This window comes from Equus asinus, chromosome 21, assembly GCF_041296235.1.
Source record: "Equus asinus isolate D_3611 breed Donkey chromosome 21, EquAss-T2T_v2, whole genome shotgun sequence".
In the NCBI taxonomy this organism is placed as follows: Eukaryota; Metazoa; Chordata; class Mammalia; order Perissodactyla; family Equidae; genus Equus; species Equus asinus.
The window spans coordinates 59,992,637-60,016,389 of record NC_091810.1 but is presented as its reverse complement, the minus strand read 5'-3'; the positions used below and the strand labels follow the sequence as shown (position 1 = coordinate 60,016,389).

The window sequence follows — 23,753 nt, the reverse complement described above, 5'->3', positions numbered from 1 at the left end:
AAAAGATGTTCCAACAGCATTTGATTCCAGCTTCCAAGACTCTTTCCAAGGAGTCTCATTGTATTACCTGCTGGGCAGCACCCTCTCCTTGGGTGTCTGGGTCCCAGCTCCCCGGAGCCCCTCCTCAGAGCCCCTGAGGTTAAAGCACCAGCTGGTATCTCTTTGCAGCAGTTTCAAGTGTCTGGAGAGTCACAGGCTCTGTTCTCTGGGGAGCCAACTCTGAGACTGAGATTAGCACGCAGAAGGTTTATTGAGGAGTGGTCCCAGAATCATCACCTCTGGAAGAGAAGGGAAAGAAGCAGGACTGGGTGACGGAGAAGTTGGGCTGTGATGCAGTCTCAACCCAGGGCTAGCCCTTCAGCATTGTCCCCACTGGGGACAAAGGGACCAAGCCTTCCCACTCTACATGAACCAGTTATCGGATGTAGCCCATCCTAGGAAGTGGGTGTGATCCTGGGTGAGGCGATTCTTCCCAGCTAAGGGCAATTCCTGTAGATGGCGACCATGGAGGGCTGTCAGCCAGCAGCATCCTGGCAGCTTATTCCTGTGAGTCTGGAAGGGGGATCCGGGTGGCACACTTAGCATCCACTACAAGACGTTTCTCCTGCAAGCTTGTGGGCTCTAATCACCCATCCTCTTCCCTTGGTTCCCCACCTAGGATAGGAAGCCACTTCCTGCAGTTACTATCTAAATACCTTCAGCACCTCCTCTGTGCTGTTGCATTCCCCAACATCTCTTTCAGCAATTCCTCCTACCAAACTCTCTCATGCTCTCATGTTTTCCTGACTGATACTTGCCTCCACCCAGAGGCCCCTAACACTGTTAGGGAAGGGAGGGGGGTGGTCAGAAGCCCACACTTTTGACTTTGTGACTCTGTGTCTTATTGACCAGGTTACATATAACCCAGAAAGGTCAATTTGGGAAATATCAGGATTATGTCTTGCTTTCAGCTCATGCATACTCCCAGAGTCATCTGCAAAAATCATCATCTCAGTACAGAAATCTGGACTGAGATAATCAGTGAACAGGCCTCCTGAGGCCCCCACGTGTCTGCCCTGCAGGTGGGAATGTGCCTGAACTCTCAGAGCGCCTTCATGCCTGAGCGTAAGCCACTTACTGCATTTCTGACACGTGAATGCACTCAATGGCTCCCTTGTGCTCTGAAAATGTTCACACAGTCACAGCCTGACTGCCTAACTTCATATGGAAGTGACTCAGGCTCAGGGATAATCAGCTGAAAGCAGTAAAAATGGGACAACAATGAATCAACGATTTCTCCTTTCCATTTTTCAGACTGCGCCAAATCTGATTTTCAGTAAGACTGAACGCTAGAGATCAAGACCAGCACATCCTAAATAAGCAGATGGTGCCAGTTAATCAAGTGTCCATCACAACACTTACATGCAGTCATGGCGGCTTCAGGAGGCACGTGGAAACCATAATTCCCTCGCTTCATCACCAGCAATCAGAAATAATCAGAAAATGACCCACTTCAGTCATTCAGAGCACATTTTATTAATGCAGAAAGACCACGATTCACCTTATTAATCTCACAGGGGGAGTTTAGACCCTGGTAAGCACCACTCATGTCGTAGACCATGAACTTGGTTACAAGGAGAAACAAAACACATCATTATTACTAAAAATCCCTCGCTGATAACAAGTCCTCCCCTCCTCCAGAAAAATGTATTAAAGGCTTCAAATATACAAATCTAAAAATATGTTACAACATTTAACATTAAGACTCGTTTATTTTTTCAATATGCTTTAAAATATACTGAGCGCCTCTCCTTCCCCTGATTTTCCAATTATGTGAAGAAGTCCTTTTCATTGTTTTTCTCCTAGACTTCTCTCCTTTTCTCTGTCCTTGAGCAGAACGGGGGGCTGAACAGGTCCCCAAGGAGGCGACTATGAAGCCTGCTCTGCAGCCCGCTTGTGCTGGCTCCGGAAGTGGCCCTCGCTGCTGGGGGCCACCTCCTTCTGTAGGTTTGCCGTGCTGGCCTTTCCAACAGTTTCAATCCAGGGGTGCTGAAGAACCTGGTGGGCTGTGTAGCGCTTTTTGGGGTCTACCACCAGCAATCGGCTCACCAGATCTTTGGCAGCTGTTGGAGAGACAGAAAGAGGGAAAGGAGATGAACACAGGTGGCCCTGACTTTTTCTTCCCCATGCACGAAATAACACAAACATCCACATCAGCACCAAGGCTACAGTAGAGCAGTGCTGTCCACCAGAACTTTCTGCAATGATGGAAACCTTCCCTATCGGCAGTACCCACTTGGGACTACTGAGCATTTGAAACATGGCTAGTGAAACGGAGGAACTGAATTCTCACTGTATTTACTTTTAATTAATTTACACTTAAATTTAAATAGCCATGGACAGCTAGGGGCTATTGTGTTGGAGAGCACAGCTCCAGAGGATGTTTCTTCATTTCTCCAGAGTCACAGGGCAGGCCCACCACTAACACACACGGCACCCAGTGCAAGAGAACAAATGGAGGCCACGTACCATATGTCTATATATTATATATTTTAAATTTGTAAGTCAAACTATCAAGTTGTTAAATAAAATATATTCAATCTTCCTTCCTAAGTTAATAAATATGCCTCCATATTGACAAAATTGAAAAATGTGAAAGAAATCTAAGTAGTCAATGGTGCAAATTCAAAATGAATTTCATTTTCCACCCAAGGCCATGATTCTAAAGAGAGGTGGTGACAACTGGTGGGCCAGGTGGCAGGTGGCAAGGAGAAAAGATTTCTCCATGGACGCTGGCTCTCCCAGGCTGGCTCTCTGAGCCCCCTCTTCCCATAAGTCAAGAATGCACAGGAAAGAAATCACCCACTTTTCTTTGCCTTTATTGGGGGATGGATGACTCTTGCTCAAGGTCAGCTGCTCAACCACCAATCACCCTCTCCTCTACCCCACTGTCCAGCCACCAAATGAGCATGGAAGCCACAGGATTTCTCCTACCCCACCTAGTTCAGGCTGGGCAAATTCTGCCCACAAAGTGCCCTGGAGCCTGCCCCCACAAGCATCACTCCTTCAAGGTCCTCAAAGGACTCAGGGGGTAGAAGGCCAGGTTTAAAGTGGGAATTCTCAGACTCACATGTACATGTGTGGACAACTGGACACCCCACCAACATGTCCAAGTTCTCTCTACCCACCCCCCAAGACAGCCACTCCTTGGCCACCCTATGGCATTGTGGGGAGAGGCTGGGAAGAGAAGTCTCACCAGTCTTGGAAGTGGGCCTGATCCATTTGAGCAGGGAATTCTAGGGTCCCAAATAAGTGATCTAGACTGGGAGACCTGGGCTCTGGGGCAGGGCACGGTTCCTTGGCCTCACAGTCTCCTCACTCTGTGGGGAGGAGTATAACCAGAGCAGGGCCCCCTAAGGCATGGGACCCAGGGCAGGGGCCACCCAATCCCAAGTCTAAGGACAGTGCTGCACAGAACGTTCTAAAATTATCTTTAGTCCTTCAATTCCCAAGTTGCCATTGCCTTGATCAGCTCAAGACCTTCACCCTACCAGCAGTAAGCCACCCCTCCACGTATCTCATTTAAGGGGAATAAAATGAAGCTTTTCCCTTCCCTCAACCTCCAACCCCAAGTGAGGAGACAGAAGCTAGGGATGAGGGCAGTTCAATAACTAATCTTAGATGACATGTTTAAGAGAAATTGGGGAAAAAATAGTTACCACTCCTAGTCTACTTTTTAAGCTAAAGACTCCAAGACTCAAAACCCCCAATTATCCAGTTCCCAATTTACAAGGGCAGTGGGTAGAACAGACAAATCAGCGGAAACGAGGGGAAAGATTCCATTTAAAGGACCAAACAGGGGCCAACCCGGTGGTGCAGCGGTTAAGTGTGCACGTTCCGCTTCTTGGCGGCCCGGGGTTCGCCAGTTCGGATCCCAGGTGTGGACATGGCACCACTTGACAAGCCATGCTGTGGCAGGCGTCCCACATATAAAGTAGAGGAAGATGGGCACAGATGTTAGCTCAGGGCCAGGCTTCCTCAGCAAAAAGAGGAGGATTGGCAGTAATCTTCCTCAAAAAAAATAAATAAATAAATAAAGGACCAAACAGGAGGAGGCCCACACATGCTTCTGCTCCTCTAAAAATAACTGAGACCCTCCCCCATCACTGTCCAGAGCCCTTGTGCTCCAGGCATGCCCCACAGGACCCCTGATTGCTTATATGAATAAAATAAGCACATCCAGTGTGTTCATAAACACTTCTATAAGATGCCTTTGATCTTTCCAAATGAGTGTCACATGTTTCTGATATTTTTCAGTTCTGAGGTTCCTTAACTGCCTTAAGGAAAAATGTTTGCTGACTGCAACTGGTGGTTAGACTCTTTCATTAAGTCTCAAAGTAAGTCATGTTTTCGGAGTGCTACATAAATCTACACAAAGCCAGAAGGAAACACAGGATGAAGCCCGACATGTCTACAGCCCAGCTCCTTGCCACGCACACAGTAGGGCCCTCTGTCTTCTGACACATCTGACCTAAAACTTGCATTGCAGTCAGAACCCAGGAAGGGCCCCAGCTCTTCATCCCTCCTCTCCTGCTGGAGGAAGTCCCAAATCTCACCGTCAGAGATATTGTCCCAGTAAGGGGCCAGGAACTCGAAGTGGCCCAGCTGGATGATGTTAAAGAGCTCGTCCTGGTCCCTCTCCGGGCTGCGGAAGGGGGGAAAGCCACACAGCAGGATGTAGAGGATCACACCCGCGGCCCACATGTCCACCTCCAGCCCGTAACCTGTGCAATAGAGGCAGGGACACAAGTGAAGCTGAGACCAGGCTGGATCAAATGTGACGAGATACATGTTGGAGAATCAGAGCTCCAGGTCACAGAGGAGCTCAGCTCTCAGTAAGCAAGAGCCCCTGCCAAACACATGGGTGGCCTTGCTGCCAACTCCTACAAACCTGGGGTCTACACCAGTGTTACTCAAAGTTTGGTCCTCGGACCAGTGCCAATTTGTGATCCTTTATTACTGGCCTGTGATAAAATAAGCACAGAAATTGAGAGCAAACATTTGGAAACTCTTATAGCAATTTGACACGGCCATGACATCCAATTACATGATCAACGGACACATCTCATGGGACAGGGTATAGATCAGCTCAGGGGTTGTCGGACACACATGATCAGTCATGTGGCATGAGCTGTGATGTTGTCACGTGCAGCAGGACTTCATATGGATCCACACAGTATCAGAAATTTTAAAACCTGGCCCTTTGCCAGAGATAGGCTGAGAACCCCGGTCTACACCAGCAGCCTCAACTTCCTATTCATTCAATGCTTTCTCTCACTTTAAATATATTATTTACTGGGTCTTTTCTATGATTATAAAAGGATTGATATTAGTAGCTATACTCCCCATGAACATGCAAACACACACACATTTATACTTTCTTTAACAAAATTAAGATCTCATAGCACATATTTTATACCCCATCTCATTCACTTAACATTATATCACAGCATTTCCTATACAGGAATTTCCCATGATGAATATAAAAAAATATTCTTCAAAAATACGATTTTTTAATAAGGTTTTTTTTTGAAGATTGGCAACTGAGTTAATTCTTCTCCCCAAAGTCCCCCAGTACATAGTTGTATATTCTGGTTGCAGGCCCTTCGGGTTGTGCCATGTGGGACACCGCCTCAACATGGCTTAATGAGCGGTGCCATGTCCACACCTAGGATCTGAACCGGTGAAACCCTAAGCCACCAAAGCAGAGCACGCCAACTTAACCACTCGGCCCCGGGGCCCATCCAAAATTATGATTGCTAATAGCTGTTAGTATTCCCTTCATATAATGAATCTTCTGTTGTAACTGAAGGTTCTTCTAATATTTTACAACTGTAAGTAATTCTGTGATGAACATCCTTACATATTAAATATCCGTGCACATCTCTGATTATATTCTTCAAATAGCTTCCTAGAAATGAAATGCACAAAGTAAATACAGTAAAGATTTTTGATACATATTGCCCAATCATCCTCCCAAAAGTTTATAACAGGAGTATATATGTTTTCAAACACTTTCTCACTTTTTATCTTTAGAAAAGGAAAACATTTGGCAGCTTTAATTTGGAAGTCAGATATTTGTTATTACGCCCCAGAGCAATGTTGTCAAGACACAAATCAGCAGGAAAATATTAGGGGAATAATCACCAAAGACCTCTTTCTAACCAACTTTAATGGCCTTTTCTCAGTTCTCACCCGCCTTCCACTCTCAGGAGGGTCTGGTTCTGCTGGGCCTCCCCTCTTCTTGAAATCTGCCCCTCGGCCTCTGTGACACTGTACTTTCCTCATCCTCTTCCTGCCTCCAGCTGCCCTGTCCTCTGCTTCCTTGTCTCATCCCCCAACTCTTGGCTTTCCTCAAGAATCTGTCCTTGGCTGCCCTTGTTGGCATCACTAAGGAGTTCATTATCTCGCCAGCTTTGGCTGCCAACTCTGAGTTCAGTAGTCTCAAAGCCACACGACCAGCCCAGGACTTCACTTGCTTGCCAACCAGACAGTCCATGTGTCCATCCTGATATCTCTACAGAGTCAGTGTGTTCAAAATTTCACTCACCCCATCCCCATCTCCTGAAAGAGCTTTCCCTCCCAACACCCTATTTCAGTTGGCACTACCATCAATGTGGCGGTTTCCCTAAGTGTTCATCTGGACTATTTCCTTTCCCTCTCCTCCTATCCAGTTCATTATGCCTCCATTAAAATGTCCATGGTTGCTCAGTATTTTCCTCTCCCACTGTCACCGCATTACCATGGCTCCTATGCTGGCCACACTGAGTCCAATTTCCTCTGCTCAGCCTTCCCAATTGTGAGTAATCCAGGCTCAACCTACTCAACCAACTAAACTGCCCTCTGCAACACTGAGGCTAGTCTCAACGTCTCTACCACCCAACCCCACGCACATTCTAGTCTCCTCATCTTAGCTTCCCTGATGCATCCACTGGTGGAAAACTATCCCTCCCTTCCCCCTACCACCAACCCTATACCCATACAGAGCCTTCCCATACAACATAGAGTTCCTAAACTGATTTCTCCTAGAGCGCCACAGAGGCTAAACAGTCATTCATATATTTGGAGCCATATAATAATAATAGTGATTTCCTTTTTATATACTTTACAGAGTGGGTCACTAAAACAGTTCATTGCATCCTTATACAATATAGAAACAGGTAATAAATATTATTCATGGGGTTTGAAATGGGACCCCGTTTTCCTTAAAATGCGTGGTTGGTGGAGGAATTTTTAAGCCAACTATCACAACTGCTTCCATTCTCTCCCATTAGAGGTAGCCTTGGGTCAGTGGCACAAATAGCATTGCTTGCTTAAGTTCCTTCCCAATTCTCTATCATCTTTCATCTCACTGTCCTGCCAATACACACACACAAACACACACCTCCCCGCCCCAATCCCTTCTCTGTAAAAAGGACAGCCCTGATGAGGGAGAAGTTCTCATACTTTGGTCAAGGAAGCTTGCTTCAAATATTTCCCTTAAAATCCAAGTGCAAGCTTAGTGCCAACTCTCTGAGATTTTTGACTGCTCCATACTAAAAAATATTAAATATTAAATATTGAAAATAAAACACTTGTTAGTAAGTGAGCTAGAGTCCCACAGAGCACCGCGTAATACTTACCTTTCTCAGAAAGAATTTCAGGAGCTACATAAGTTGGAGTCCCACACACAGTAAATATAGGTCTCACCACGTGCTTTGCAAGGCCAAAATCAGCCAGTTTCAAGGTGGTAGATTTGTCCTCATTTCGCTGAACCTGTAAGAAACCAAAATCCCCCAAACCGCCCAAATTGTGGTGAGAACAAAGAAGGAAAACTGAGACAAAAAACATGCAAAGTCAGGATAAGCAAACAATAGACATCGTTTAGCCCAACATGGACAAACTCAACGTGATCTCAGTGACAGCTGCTCACATTTTAAACTACAGAACCAACGAGTGAGGATTTACTGTGCTGTCCAATGTGGTAGCACCATATTGCCGCAGTCGGCTATTTAAATTTAATTAAATTAAAAATTCAGTTTCTCAGATGCACTAGCCACACTTCAAGTGCTCAATAGCCATTGGTGGCTAATGGCTACCATAATGGACAGTACAAATAGAGAACATTTCCATCATCACAGAAAGTTCTCTTGGGCAGCATTGAGTCAGAACAAAGATCAATGATACTTTGAGCACAGACTAGCTTTAGTGAAGACTAGTAAATGCCTGTGGGTAACGTAAAGTCTGGGCAGAGGGAAAAAAGAAAGGAAAAAGAACTAGGAATTAGAGTGAAGAAGTAGACAAACAAGCAGTGGAGGAATGTTAAATACAAACCCTAATTTGGGGGATGGCGGGAGTTAAGAACCAAACAGACCAGGAGTCTTTCATTCCAATTCCCAGTCTCGTGGCTGAGTGTCTTAGACAAATTTCTACTCACCTAACAGCAAGGAGGAGGAGGAGGAAGGGGAGGAGGAGGCAGAGGCGGGGGAGGAGGAGGAGGAGGAAGAGGAGGAGAAGAGAGAATCTCCAGCAAACAGGATTGTCAGGAGTTCCATTCAATGTGTATAATCTGCCCAGCAAAATGTTAGCCCTAAAGTGAACAATCGTCCCAGATTGCCTGGGACTGAGGGGGCTCCAAGGATGTAGGACTTTCATTTTTAAAACAAGGACAGTCTCTGGCAAACCGGAATGAAGTGGTCATCCTAGTTTGCACATAATACAAAAAATTAATGCCACTGAACTTAAATTTATTCCTACATATTGAAACTGATAAACTGGGTTCTGTTAACTTTTTTGCATAAAGGTGAAATAAATTATCTCTGATTCTTCCTTTAGACCCCCCAACTTCCACCAGGTTTTAGAGCACAGTAGAATTAGTCATTTTTTAAAACAGAGAAAAGACAGCTACCCTCACTCTGAAATGAATACAGCGAATTGACTGCTCTCTTTTGTCCTCACCAAAACATATCCCGCCTGAGTCTCACTCCTTCAAACATGTGCAGGTAACCGGCTTTGTGATCTCTGGCAAACCAATTCCCACTGCCATGTCAATCTTTCCTGTCCTCCTCCACCCTCAAGGTGTCTGCATGCTAGATGATGACTGGTAGGAAAAGGTGGGTCTTAACCGAAAAGAAACGAATCTCGAGATGTGACCTTAGCAAGTATTTAGACCACCATGCAAGAAATAAAACTAAAGATATGTTATATTGCACATAGAAAATGGAAACAAACAAAGAACCAATGGGGGGCGAACCTAGCATATGTTGCAGCAAGCAAAAGATGCATTGGTGCTATGGAGGCGGGATTTTACTTTGGGGAAAGGTTACATAATCAGGCACAAATCAAAATTCCAACCTTCTTCAGTACTCGTTGGTACCCAAACGAGTAAGATAGAAGGGCAACCCAACAGGAGGTTTGGCCTCCAAACATCAGAGAATGTGAAGACTCAGAGCAGCTGCCTCCCACATAAGAGTCTCACCTTGACAGACGTTTCAGGACACCAAGAAATAAAGGCACAAGCCAAAGGGTTCTCACAGCCCCTCATTCCCAGGATGCAGGCAGCTATGCACACCTGGGCGATACCTGCCTGCTTCTGACTCTGGCTGAAGCAGCTCTGGGCCTGAGCTGGCCCTGCTCTGTGCTATCCCAGGCAGCCGCAGCTTGCAGCTGGTGTGTGTACACGCAGAAGATGCTGGCTCCACACCAGGAAGGTGTTCTGAGCCCTTTTAGCAGCCTTGCCACCCAACCATCACTCTGACCTCTTTCGGTCACAGAAAGTAGCCAGCACAATCTGTAAGAAAGGAGCTTTGAACAAAAGACTCTGCAAGTGTGGCATCGTTTCCTCCCTCAGTGTCATGTGCCTCTTGGGAAAGGTGCAGCCCACTCAAGACCTGTTGTCACATCCTGCCTGGCCCCTTTCTTCCTAATATAAAGGACAAAGCTTGGGGGTGTCAAGTATCTCAGGCCCAGAGAGGAATTTATCCATAAGAGGGCAGAGAGAACAGTGGAATCGAAAAAAAAAAAAAGTTGAATTCATAGAAACAAAAAGTAGAAAGGTAGCTGCCAGGGGCTGGGGGACATGGGGAGATATTCGTCAGAGGGTACCAACTTTCAGTTATAAGATGAATAAGGTCTGGGGATCTAATGGACAGCATGGTGACTAGTTAATAATTCTGTATTGCATGCTTTAAATTTGCTAAGAAAGCAGATCTTAAGCATTCTCACAAAAAAAAAGGTAACTATATGAGGCGATGGATTGTGAATTAACTTGACTGTGGAAATCCTTTCACAGCATACACATATAGCAAATCATCATGTTTTACACTTAAATATATTACAATTTTATTTATCAATTATACCTCAATAAAGCTGGGGGGGAGAAATTAATGCACAGTTTTAATTAAAACATAAATTTTGTTAACTATAAGATTAAATAAATTTATATTTTTGGTTTTTTTCAAGGTACATTCTCAATAAAATTTTTATTTTCCACTTAAAAAAAGACAGAAAACAAAAAAAAACACAATGGTCACTATTGATATCTTTATCTTGAAACCCAGACAGCCAGTCAGTGTTCTGGGGATCTTGGCCACCCAGCAGAAAGGCAGAGACACAGCCACCCCTCCCCCTGGAGGGACCCCCTTCTGGACCCTGTACCGCCTGATGGATTTATGGCAAAAGCCCTTTTTGTAACAACATAGTAAAATTCAGGGCTGAGCTCCTGGAAGAGGTTGGCCTCTGGTCCACTTGCCTGTGGTTCTCTTGGGGACCTCTGGATAGGCCTCCTCATCTCCTCCAACAGAAATAACCCTTTGCTGGAAGGTTCAGCATCATGTAACAGTTACAAGCACAGACTCTAAAAGCCAACCATCAGCGTTCAAACTCCAGCCCACCATTTACTACGTCCTGGTCAAGTCACTTGCCCTCCCTGTGCCTCCATTTCAGTCTGGAAAATGGGAATGTGAATGATCTTACAGGACTATGATGAGGATTCAATGAATTAATATTTGTAAGGTGTTATAGACAGTGCCCGGCACCCAAGAAGCACGACAGAAGGGTTTGTTAAGTAAACCATATTACTTTAGCCACCATAACAGTTCACCTCTGAAGAGCAGGACAGACTTCAGGGAAAATGAGAAGTACAGGAAGTCAGCCCTGATATCTTCCGGCTCCCCTTTTAGGATCTCTTCATCCAGGCCCCTGGATCAAGCATGGCCCTGGTCCATCCCCTTCTGTCAAAGCTCCCACCCCCTCCCCAACTCTTACCTGCCCCGCATCTCATCATAGTAGCTGAAGGCTCAGGCCATAGGCGAACTGAGCAGTTAATTACAGCTCTATGATAAGACTAACTGGGATGAGCCTGGATGGTACCAGCCAAGAAGAGACTTGCTGGGGCCACCAGAGCTATAGGAGAAATTATCAACTGGTCTGGAGGCACATGTCCTCACATCTCTATTGGAATGGGGACAAAGGTTCCCAAAGTTCCTACCAGTGCTTGGGGGGCAGAAGGGCAGTGGGGAGGACTCTGGTCTTCCCTGTGCCCAATCACAGCCATGAACACAGCAACACCAGAAAATGGAAGGCAGGCAGCCACTCCCTGGTCTCCCCATACGAGTTCTCTGAACCCTCATACACAGCTGGTGGGAATGTATACTGGTGCTGCCACTATGGAAAACAGTAGGGTATTTCTCAAAAAATTAAAAATAGAAATACTATATGATCCAGAAATTCCACTGCTAGGACACACACACACACACAGTGGAATACTACTCAGCCATAAAAAAGGTGAAATTGTACCATTTGTGACAACATGGATGGACCTTGAGGGTACTATGGTAAGCAAAATAAGTCAGATGGAGAAAGACAATTACTATATGACTTCACTCATATATAGAAGATCAACAAACAAACAAACATATAGATACAGAAAACAGATTGGTGGTTACCAGAAGGGAAGGGGATAGGGGAGGGTGAAAGGGGTAAGGGGGCACATATGTATGGTGACAGATGACAATTAGACTTTTGGTGGTGAACATGATGCAGTCGATACATCGAAAATATATAAAGAAGTCGAAACATAATGATGAGCACCCGAAATTTACATAATGTTATAAACCAATGCGACCTCAATAAAATAGATTTTTTAAAAAAAGTTCTCCAGGGGCTGGCCCCGTGGCCGAGTGGTTAAGTTCGCGCGCTCCGCTGCAGGCGGCCCAGTGTTTCGTTAGTTCGAATCCTGGGTGTGGACATGGCACTGCTCATCAGACGACGCTGAGGCAGCGTCCCACATGCCACAACTAGAAGAACCCACAACGAAGAATACACAACTATGTACCGGGGGGCTTTGGGGAGAAAAAGGAAAAAATAAAATCTTAAAAAAAAAAAAAAAAAGCTCTCCAAACTTCCTTTGGATCCTGTCAGTGAGCTTACATCTCTGTAAGCAGAATGTGTCTTAATTACCGAGCCGGAGTCACTGCCAGGCAATCTAATCAATGTCTCCATAATTAACCCAACCAAATGGAAAGGCAGAGATGTAGAACGACTGCGATTCTGCGTTGGTCTGCGTATTGAGACAGACATAGCCCGAAAGGAGACAAGGGAAGTAATTATTAGAATAATTTAGACTAGAAAATCTAGTTTGGAAGGGAAAGACAACAAATAGTGTAGTGCCTAGAGTTTCCAGATGGATCATCTACATTAATCACATTGGCTGGGTAATTGCTGAAAAAGACATGTCCCTCACAAATATTTGTAAATATTCCCAACCAAGCGATCAGCATTAAAAGCATTTGGCTGATTTAATAGACCAAAATAAAATATGTATTCCTATGAGAAACAACAAGCATTCCCTTCCTCAGAGAAACGTCCCAATTCCAAAACCTGGCTCCATGGAGGTAATAGCAGATTCAACGCTTGAAAACTCAGTCTTTTATTTTGGAATTTAGTATGTGAAATGTCCATGTGCTGATGGGTCCATTTTCACATACCAAATCTGTTTTTTAAATTATTTTATGGCCTTTCTAAAACACCTTACGCTTCTTGTCTCTTCACGGTTAGCTTTTCTGAGTCTCAGGATCACCGCGGGAGCACCCACGCCAGCAGGAGAAGAACCTGGGGGGTGGTTAAGATCTGTGGAGTCTGTTCCTTCCAGAAAGTGGCTCCAGACTGCTCAGTGTTTTTAATTCTTCTGTCTCCAGCTTCTGCCATCAGGAGTTATGTGACCTCCTTCAGTGACTTGAGATTTCTCATTTATTGCACCTACATAAGCAGCTCGTTGCGTTTGAGGTCATGTACTGACTGGGGGAGTGTTGTTTTGGTTTGGTTTTTTTTTCAACAGGCACCTCCCATTTTTGGATTCAGAACAGCTCATATCTTAATCCTCGAAATCAAATGAGTGATATCTTTCTGGAAAAATTCTTCCTCCTAGAATCTGTGAGACTTCTGGAACCATCAAATTCTCCACCCAAACCGGGAAGTTGTCTAAAACATCCTTCCACAAGACTATTGTTCACCCCTGATTAAGATCTCAAAATGGAAAAGATTTCACAACTTTATGCAGGATACCATCCTAGCTTGTATGGAGATTCACCTCGGTGTTGATTCAGAACTCCACCCCCACCCCTGTTTTCCAAATCTGCCCTCTGGGGTGACACTGAATAAGGACACACCCCTCATAAACATGGGAAACAAGTACCATCATGCCCCACCACCTCTGGCTCCTCTAAGTTCACCACTGAGGATCCTCCAGCTGATTCTTATAGGACGTGGTGTCCTGACCAGTCACCCTTTCTGGCTCCCTCCTATGCTAAGTGCAGCGCCTGAACCAGCAGCATCGTGACACTTGGGAGCTGGTTGAAGATCTCGGGCCGCCCCAGCGCCACTGAACCTGCATGTCTCCAAGACTTCAAGGTGACTCCTGTGCACAGCAAAGTTCTGGATGATCCTCACTTCACTGATGCCTCTTTTAACAAAGAGCGTCCAGAAATGACCACCACACACCAGGCGTGATTTGATCAGAGCGGTGGGCCTCAGGACCTCACCTGCCGGGGCACTCGGTGGCCATCAAGGAAGCCAAAGACCCCAGTAAACATCCCCCTTCAATGTCCTTTCCTCAGAAAGCCTTTGTGAGGGGTCAGAACATGCCACCCCAAGTTATGCCACTTTGACATATTGATTATTTTGAGCCAAAGGTATTTGAGAAACAGCAGATGCAGGAAGCATGCTCTGACCTTCCCCTCTCTGCCTAAAAGCAGGACATAAACTTTCCCCTGACGAAGGTGCCCTCCCTGTACCAGGAAGGACAGAACTAAGTCACCAGAGACTCTGACCAGCCCAGAGATCAGAGAGAGGAATCCACATAACAAACCGCACTAAACAACCCTTCTCTTCCACTGGTTCCCGCCACGCATTGACCCTCCACAGTCTGCTGCCCCTAAAAGCCTACACTCCTTCCTTTGTCTTGTTGTCTCTCTGAAAATTTGGTGCTCTTCGTTAAGATGCTATAGAAGCCCCAAGTTCTAACCACCTCCTTGAATTACTCATCACTGTTTCTCCCATATGTATGCACACTGCACACGTAAATAAACTGTTTGTTTTTCTCTTGTTAATCTGTTTTTTGTCAGTTTAATTTCCAAGTCCCTAGTCACAGAACCTAGGAGGGTAGAGGAAAAAGGGTTTTTCCCTCCCCTACCCCTTCTTTGGTTGGGTCTGGTTGAGGGTCCTCCCATAGCCCCAGGGCACATATCTGACCCTGCCTCACCCACATCTCCATTCGTCTATCTTCTGGTCTAACTAAACTCACTGCTCTGGGTCACATTCCTTCTGGGGCTCTGTTTTCAGTTGTCCTCTAACTGAAGGGTGTTTCAGATTAATTTACACAGCACTGTAATGACTGTTGATCCATCTGCATCCGTCATCCCCTTTTCCAGCTACACCAGAGCGCCCTGCTTTGAATCCAGGCAATCTATATTATCTAAATAAGCATCCAGATAACATCTGGATGGTCTCAAAGCTTCCAGAGGAATCTTTATTTTTCTGAACAATTAACAGCCTCTTTGTCTCCTTCAGTGGTACAATTTAAACGTGACCTTGCAATTTTCAGCTCTGACCAGAGGATGGCAGCAGAACACAGACCAAAGAGCAAGCAGCCACCCTAAGGAAAATTAAGATGTGGGCAAGGCTTATTTCTCTTTGTCAACCACTATTTGTCAACTACGTACTTGATCCTTTATGGTTCCTCCTGCCTTTTCCCTCCAAGTTTCCATTTTCAACTGGCTGTGAAGACTGAAATGATCTTAGAAACCAATTCACCTTGAAATGCCAATGCCTAAACTCAATTTATATTTCAACAGCAAAAGATATCCTAATACAAAGAGTGACTGAAAAAAAATCAGTGGGGACAAAGTTTTCCCTGGGAATCTGTCACATGACAGGCCTATCACATGTTTTTGGTGTCTACATATCATGCCAGTGTTTTTCTACCAAGTTAACATCTCATATGCATTCAACAAATATTAGTTAGATGCCTACCATGTGTCAGGCACTGGTCTGGTACCAGGAATAGAGCAGTGAATGAAGTAGATAAACTCCTTGCTCTTATGAAGCCTTCTTTTTATTATTCAGTAATATTCACATGAATATGTAATGACAGATAGTGATAAGTGTTATAAAAAAGCAAAAGAGGGACAAAGGATGTGTTGTCTAGTACAGTCTCCACCAGCCACACGTGGCTTTTATTTTTAAATAAAATTTAAACTTCTTCCTCAGACACCCAAGGTACATCTCAAATGCTCACATAGCTAATGGCTACCTACTGGGCAGTGCAGATGTAGGACATTTCCATCATTGCAGAAAGTTCTGTCGGACAGTGCTGGGACAGACAGTGGCAGGGGCTGGTATTTTTAAAGGGTAGTTAAGGAAGGACTCACTGAGGAGGTGACATTTGAAAAAAGTCAGGGGTGCACCGTATTAATATCTGAGGAATGAGTTTTTCAGGTGGAGAAAATAGCAAGTGCAAAGGCCCAGGGGCATGTTTGACCCCATGTAGGAACAGCAAGGAGTGGAGTGAGTAGGGGGGTGAGTGGTTGGAGAGGAGCTTTGAGAGGAAGCAAGACGCCACATCATGCAGGACCTTCTAGGCCACGGAAATGAACTTGGCCTTTATTTGAGTATAACAGGAAGCCAATGACAGCTCTGAGCAGAGGAGTTACGGAGTCTGGTTTTCTTTTGGAGAATATCATTCAGGCTTCTGTGAGGAGTATGGCCTTTAAAGGAAGAGGGAGGACCAGTGAGGAGGCCACTGCCATAGTCCCAGCAAGACATGGCGGTGGCTTGGTCTTGGGCAGTGCAGTGGAGGTGGGCAGAAGGGTAAAGACAAAACATGAGAACAGACTGAATGTGGTGGATGAGAAAGAAAGGACTCAAGAGTGACTGAGGTTTCTGACCCAAGCAGCTGGGTCAGCGGTGGCCCCATGGTTCCAACGGAGAAGGATGGTTTCACCGCAGTTAAGGGGTTGAGAGCCTGACTGGAGTTCAGCATAGAATGGGAAACTGCAAATGGTGGGTACAGACACTTCTTCCAAAGTGTGCGTGTGTGTGTGAAGGACATCATAAAAAGATGGGCAATAGCTGAAGGGGGATGTGGAGAAAACAAGGGTTTTGTTTCGCTTTGTTTTAAGCTGGGAGATGTTACATTTTGTTTCTGGGATGATGGAGCCGTTCTCTGGGTTGGGGAGATCTGGGAGAAAGGCAGCTTCCAGGGCAATCAGTTTCGGCATCTTGAGCTTGAGATGCTCGTCCCATGAGACGACTAGGTGATGATGTGAAGTGGGCTGCTCTACAGGAGGCTACCGAATCAGACCCAGGAAACATCTACAGTTCAACATGCACTCCTTCATCAGCTGGGCTGGCCACAGCTGAACCAGACGCTGAGCTTAGAAAGACAGCACAACCCAGCAACTACAACACGGGCTCTAAGGTCAGACACACCCAGCTGGGGGACCTCTGGCAATTCCCTCAGTTCAGAATCCTCGTGTGCACATGGAAATAATGAGGCCTTGCTCACAGGGTTAATGTGAGAATCTAGGAAAACGTAAAGCACAGAGATTAGTAATCAACATGTCGAAATGACATGCCAATGAAGTTAATGGTACTCTAACGAAGTGTGCGCTCTAACGGGGTGGGAGCCATGTCACAGCACATCAAAGTGTAGGCAGTGGTTCTCCACCAGGGACAATCCTCCTCCCCCGGCACCACCCTCGGATATCTGGCAATGTCTGGAGACATTTTTGGTTATCACCACCGGGGGTGCTGCCAGCATCTACGGCAGAAGCCAGGAGACTGCTGAGCATCCTCTAGTGCACAGGACACCCCCGAGAAAGGACTCCTCCTGCCCAGATGCCAGCAGCGCTGATGTGGAGAATCCTAGTGTAGAACAAGAGAAATAAGGCCGTAATCCTCAGGTTCAGGCGAAAATAATCACCCACTAGTAAAAGAGACGATTAAGGTAACTAACAGGATATTTCCAAATAAATGCTTGGCCTAAAAAGAGATTTCCACACGTCTCTATTTATTCGTATGGAAACACAGAGTATGTTCCTCCCCACTAGCTTCTCAGTCTCCCAGATACTGGCACCCATGCAGCTCCCCCACCCTCAAAGGACCCAAGTCCACAGTCAGCGTCAAACTTGCTCAGGAAATACATCATTTAATCCAAAGTCAGTAACTGAACCATCAACACGTATTTTGCAAAAGAATTCAGAACTAGGATTGAAATTACCTGGACCTTTGTTTTAGCTCTGCTTACAGCAAACAAGCCAGAGGGCCTCAAACTTGACTTTTGCTGAGCCTGTTTCATCACCTACAAACTAAGGGAGAGGTCTCTAGACTGCCCCAGCAGACCTAACTGACAGTTACCCTAAGATCTACTGGGATTTGAAACCTGCAGCAAGAAAGCATGCCTTTCATCTCAGTGTTCACATTCAGGGACAGCAAATAAAAAGTTAAGATGGGCTGCTGAGCACCAGCCTAGCAGAGTGCCCAAAGCATGGATGTATCCCGGGTTCAAATTCCTCTTCTCCTTATTTGCTGTGTGACTCTGAGCAAGTTACTCAGCCTCCCTGTGCCTTGGTTTCCTCCCCTGCAGAGTGGAGTGAGTGTACCTACTACACAGGGTGTATACAGCAGGCAGCACGAGTAAGGGGCCTGGAGTGATGCTGGCCCAGCAGTGAGCACCATGCCCCTATCACCAGCGCAGTTCAGCTCCTTTGAATTCTTTAACTAAGAGGAAATGAACTTTACAGTCTTTGATCCCCTCCTTCACCACCTTGAGTCACTGACATTTGTTAAAACTAAACTTTTAGCTAATACAAGAAACATACCACTACGTAACCACACCTAAGGACCTAAAAGCTAAACAGCTTTCACCTGCCCCCAACTACTGATGGTGGGTGGGGCTTGATTTGCCTGTAATAGACAAACTGACACATAAAATTCAAACTTGAAAAATAGATAAACTAGGGGAGGGGAGTGGCTGGAACCACAAGGTCATTCTTGGCAGAGCCCTTTGAATAAGCAAGATTTGGTAAGGCAGGACAGAATCGAGGTATCAGGGAGGGGAGTCTGCTTGTTCCCCACCCAGGCCCCAGGCCCCACCCATGTGGGAGGGGAGCCAAGCTCAAAGGTCATGGCTATCACAGAGGCAGCCACAGCAAAGGAGACCAGCCATAGATCAGGGCAGGAGGACTGGGGCATCCGCATGCAAAATAACAGGTTCACTTCTCCCCCCAGAGCAGGGGAAACAAAAGCAGGCCAAGAGGAAGGGAAAGCATCTGAGAGACACTTTGTCCCATAGCCCCAACAGGTCTTTCTATGAGGTTGGGGGCCCCCAAGAGATCCAGAAGAATTGCCCACGAGGTTTGAGGAGTTTGGAAACAAGGGGCTAGTAGGCCCTTCTTGTCTACAGTTTACTGAAGGCTGTCACCTCCCAGATTTACCCTACACCAGTAGTCCCTAAAAGCCCTGAAAGAGGGCTCCGAAGTATCCCCATGACTCCACACTGGGGATGGGGAGAGGAGTGGGGACAGAGGTGGCAGGCCACCCCAGAAATGGCCCAACGCCTGAGCAGAACCTCTGCTGGGTCCTGAGCCAGCCCCACGCTGAGGCTGAAGGGACCCAGACAGGGCGCCACGTGGGCAGTCTCCACTTCCCCTCCCACACCAGGAGGTCCACTGTCTTCAGGGACCTCAAGAAATAGCTGGCAGGCAGTTTCTACTTCTGTCCCCAAACTTTCCCTAAGGGGAGGGGAACAAAAGGCATGGCTCCTGGACAGAGTTCCCAAGAAAAAACGAAAATGAACATCTCAAAAATGCTAGGAAAACGTATCTTTTGAAAGTTTCCCATGCTCCACCCACTGTACCTTGAGGGGCCAAGGTGAGCCTAAAATACAGGCCAACACGTAAGCCACAGGGCAGAAAAATGCATTGGCCGAAGAACCTTCCGAACCACAGGGCCATCTGAAACTCAAACAAACATATAAAGCATCTACTCTTACTGCCTGGCACCCAAAGATAAACAGGTCAAGAGGGCCCAAACATCAGGCCGTATCGCCTCCCTATCCGTCTAGCCGCCCTTTGAGACACACAAGTCTGCATAGTCTCAGAGGAGAAGCCCACGCAGTGTTGGCGCCCCGTCTCCAGCACAGGCGGTTCTCAGAGTCACTGTGCGGCGTAGGACAGTCGCTGCAGGTGCCTTCCCGTGAGTGCCTTCCTTGCCCACACACCCAGATTCCACACCGCTCTTGGGCAATTCCCATCCCGCAAGGCGAGCCCCGCCCAGGCAGCCATCGTGACTGGGCTGCCATCCATCACGGCAACCAATCCTCCTCTCCGAGAGAGGCCACGTGACCCATGCCAGCCAATGAGGGAGAACAGGAGGTCCGCCGAGCAGCATCTGAGCAAGACTTTCCTGCAGTTTAAAAAGGGAGACCTCAACCAAGAGCCGCCCAGTGCTTTCCCTGCATTCTATGTGAGTGTGACAATGTGATACGTGGTGTGGTAGACATTTAGGGGTCATGAGAGAAATGGCAAAAACTGCCTTGACATCTTTGTCCTGCTCTGTTAACCATCCCTGGAATTGCGTGTCTCCAGGCTTCTGGTTATGTGAGATGACTAGATGTCTTTATTGTCTGAGCTCTTGCTCCTCAAAGTGTGCTCTGCAGACCATCGGCATCATCTGAGAGCTTATGGGAATGCAGCATCTCAGGCCCCTCCCCAGGCATACAAAATTAGTATCTGCATTTTATCAAGATCCCGGGTGATTCCTATTCGCTTGAAAGTTTGAGAAGTGCTGATTTTCACCACCCTTACGCAGGTAATCCTATGGCAGCTGGAAGGTAGTTCAGCTGTAACAAGGAGAGCTAGTAAGAGTGCTCCCTCCCTCTCCTTATCCTCTCCTCAGCCCCTACAATTCATTCCACTCCCTTGGATGTAGAGGCAGGCAGTATATTGGTAGGCACATATCTTTATGTTCCTGCTTCCAACTCCCTCCTGGGATAAATAATGAACCTACATAGAGCACCAAGCTGATAATTATATGGCCATGCATGTAATTTGTCAAAATTTCCAAGGTTAAGGTCCTACCCAGTAAAGCCAAAGCATATTATTACAAACAGAATTATCATTGTTGTGGTCACCGTTAACTCCTCATGGGCCTCCAGTGGTGCTGTGAGATCTGAGAAGGTCAAAACATCAGAGGCGCTCCCTGGAGGGGAAATTTACCATTTCAAGCAGGCACCATGGGCCAAATGCCTGGGGGTACAGCTCACTGAGATCCTTAGACAAATAATTCTTTAACCTGACTCTACACATTCTATCCAACTGACTGAAAGGGATTTTAAGAGTTTCGTCTCTATATGAAAAACTGGAGCGTCCTTGCCAAAAATGGTACATTAGAAATTAAAGGTTAGAGAGGGATTAACAGTATATCCGTGTCCACATAGAATGTCTAGTTCTGCTGAGTCCTTCATCAGAAAGGCTCCGTCAGAATATTGCAATCAACGTGGCACGGTTTAATGCATGAGAGAGTGAAAGAATCCAGGACCAAGGCTAAGTTTCCTCTTTCTCTCTCTCTCTTTCTCTATCTCTGTTTCGACCTCTCCCTCTCCTTCCTTCCTTCTTTCCATCCTTCCTCTCCACACCTTACATGACCCCTAATATACAGGACATCTGAAAGAAGCTGAAACAGAGCCAGGGGGGTTCATGTTATTACAATAAGACAACTAGACCTTAGACCTTCGAAACTTGTTGAAGAGATTTACTAAATTGCTTCCTCAGATTAAGGGCATTTTGAAAATACAGAGTTTTAAGAAACTTAATCTTAGACCCTCAAATGGCTCACAAGAAATCACTCTCTTAGAGAACTGACAACACACAGGAATACAGGTATTAAGGAAGAGGATAAGGGAGATTGTTGTTATTTACTAAATGACCTGAACTTTAGGACCCCTTGGGGGAATGGAGTCACAAGTTTAGAAGATACTCAATAACTTCAATAAGTGTGAAGCATACTTTATAGTTGCCCTTGTTGTTGATAATTTATTGTCTGCAGTAATTATCAAACATCTACCCTTTTAGGTGACTGTTTCAAAACGAACTAGCAGAAGAAAGAAAACCCCAGTTATCAAGATGACCCAGTATCTGGAGTTCTGAAGACTTTAAGAAATTTCCTGAAACTTCTGGCAATGTGGTCAAACCCTGGACAATATGTGGGTTCACTGACTCTAAGTATACTTTTTATTTTCCTGGAAACTGCTGAAATGGACACTGAGGGCGACTCTCACTGATACAAACTTAAAGTCATAACTGGGATGTTTCCTGACAGAATTCACCCTGAGATTCTCGAGATGAGTTCTATCTCTTATAAACGTGTCTTCTCACTGACTTGCTTAATATTGACCAATGACTTAAAGGCCTGTATCACTATACTTCTTCTTTAGGGATTTCATGTTACTGCTAAAAGGCACATTTCTTGATTTTATTAGGTATACGTTAACGAGATATGCTTCATAATTGTTATCAATTTTTTAATTAAGGGAATTGGTATAAAAATGCATTCATGAATACTCAGACCATTAACGGGAGGATATAGATACCTTTGTCTTAGAAGCTAAAGGGAAAGGAGATTAAAATTGGAGCTGTTCTAGAAGAGAAGTCGTGCTGATCAGGGAGAAGTTTGCATTACAGAACCACCGACTAACACAGCAATAATCGTTGAGCCCTTCTTATATATCAAAGTAGAAGTGGAAAAAGAACTTAGGGAATTAAGATGAACAAAATGATAAGACAGGTTTATTTGAGACGGAGAATGGGCAAGGAGTATATTTGGCCATTTTTTATCCTTCTAGATTCTCCTTGTCATCCTTGGGGACATCAGTCACTGCCCTGTCCTAGTCACATTCAGCAGTTAAATACCTAGAGATATATCTTCCTTCCTAGAGCCAAAGAGAGGCCAGAAAGAGGGTACAACCTTTGTCCTTAACCAGGCTGTCCCCACAACCCCCCGCCACCATTCCTCCTAGATTCCAAGGGTCTCTGCTCCAAGCCCTCCAGAGCTATAGCACCTGCCCACCCATCTCCTTCCTTTCAGCCCTGTTGCCAGAGTGGGAACCTGTCCCTTCTCTTCCTCTTATTCTGGGACAGATTTTCTCAAATGACCTTGCTCGTGTCTGATATCTCTTCAGTCTCTTCCCCACCCCACTCACTCAGCTTTCTTTTCTGTATGTAACACCCAAGCCGTTGGCCGTAAATAACCTGGCCTTTTCCACTTCCCATGCTGTGTGGGCTGGTCTGATCATCAGCACCTCTCTGGCTCCTGTTTGCTTCCTCCCCTCATCCCAGGGCCCAGTCCCCACCACACAGCACATTGTCCAACCCCACCAAGGGAGCACACACTGGCACAAGGAACAATCGCACTGATATTTCTGCAAGCTGGAAATTCTCATAATTAAAAGTTCTTTTGCAAGATCTCAGGAGTCTAAATAACCCGAAGGGGAGAGGAGCACTAACATCTTATCAGGAAATGTGATCAGTAGAAACAGATAAACTCAGTAATAGAGGCCTACAGTTTTACTCTAGGGCCCAGTTATCAGATATAAATATTTCTTTTGATTAAAACAACATGATACGCTTGCTATATTCATTACATACTCCTAGCACATTCAGAAAGTCTCTAAAAGCAGCAATAGTTAGAATCAGCCATGTAATCAAAAGTTAGTTCTAACATAATCACTTTCCTAGCTTCACAAAGACAGGTCTTAAGACAGTAGCCATCCACTGAAGGAGGAAGAAACAATTACTTTGATAAAACAAAGCTCAACACAAGTGTAAAACACTACATTAAAGACAAGCGAAGCAAATTAACTGATGGACAGCAGTCACCATCGTGATATTTACTAATAAGAAATCTTAGAAGATCAACTGAGTTTGCCATATAATTATCATAACAGCAAGTGTAAAGATGACACCTTTCTAAACGCAGACAATGAGACCATTGTCAAGTCCAACACTATCTAGATCTCCGTCTGGAAAACCAAAAAGCACTGACATTAGATAGCATTCAGACTTCTGACATCACAACGTGTTGCACTTTACTCTCCCAGAAAAAGGACAAACATGGTTTATCAAGGTGACAGATCGTGTTCATTTTGATAAATGCAAGCTGACAAATTATCACAAGAGAGA

General features: G+C 45.6%; 1 protein-coding gene across 3 annotated transcripts in view; it reads right to left on the bottom strand.

The window, feature by feature from the left end:
- Nucleotides 1-1,493: 1,493 nt before the first annotated feature.
- DCLK3 (doublecortin like kinase 3) overlaps nt 1,494-23,753 on the bottom strand; it is a 49,121-nt gene continuing 26,861 nt past the window's right edge. For 2 of the 3 annotated variants that reach the window (XM_044754725.2, XM_044754723.2), the window contains exons 3-5: nt 7,662-7,794; nt 4,596-4,763; nt 1,494-2,102 (exon numbers count right to left, since the gene is read on the bottom strand). In XM_044754725.2, coding sequence (XP_044610660.2) covers nt 1,909-2,102; nt 4,596-4,763; nt 7,662-7,794 — 495 coding nt within the window. In that variant the 3' untranslated portion in view covers nt 1,494-1,908. Of the gene's footprint in view, nt 2,103-4,595; nt 4,764-5,902; nt 5,951-7,661; nt 7,795-23,753 lie in introns of all 3 variants that reach the window. The other variant, XM_044754724.2, reaches the window with a different exon arrangement.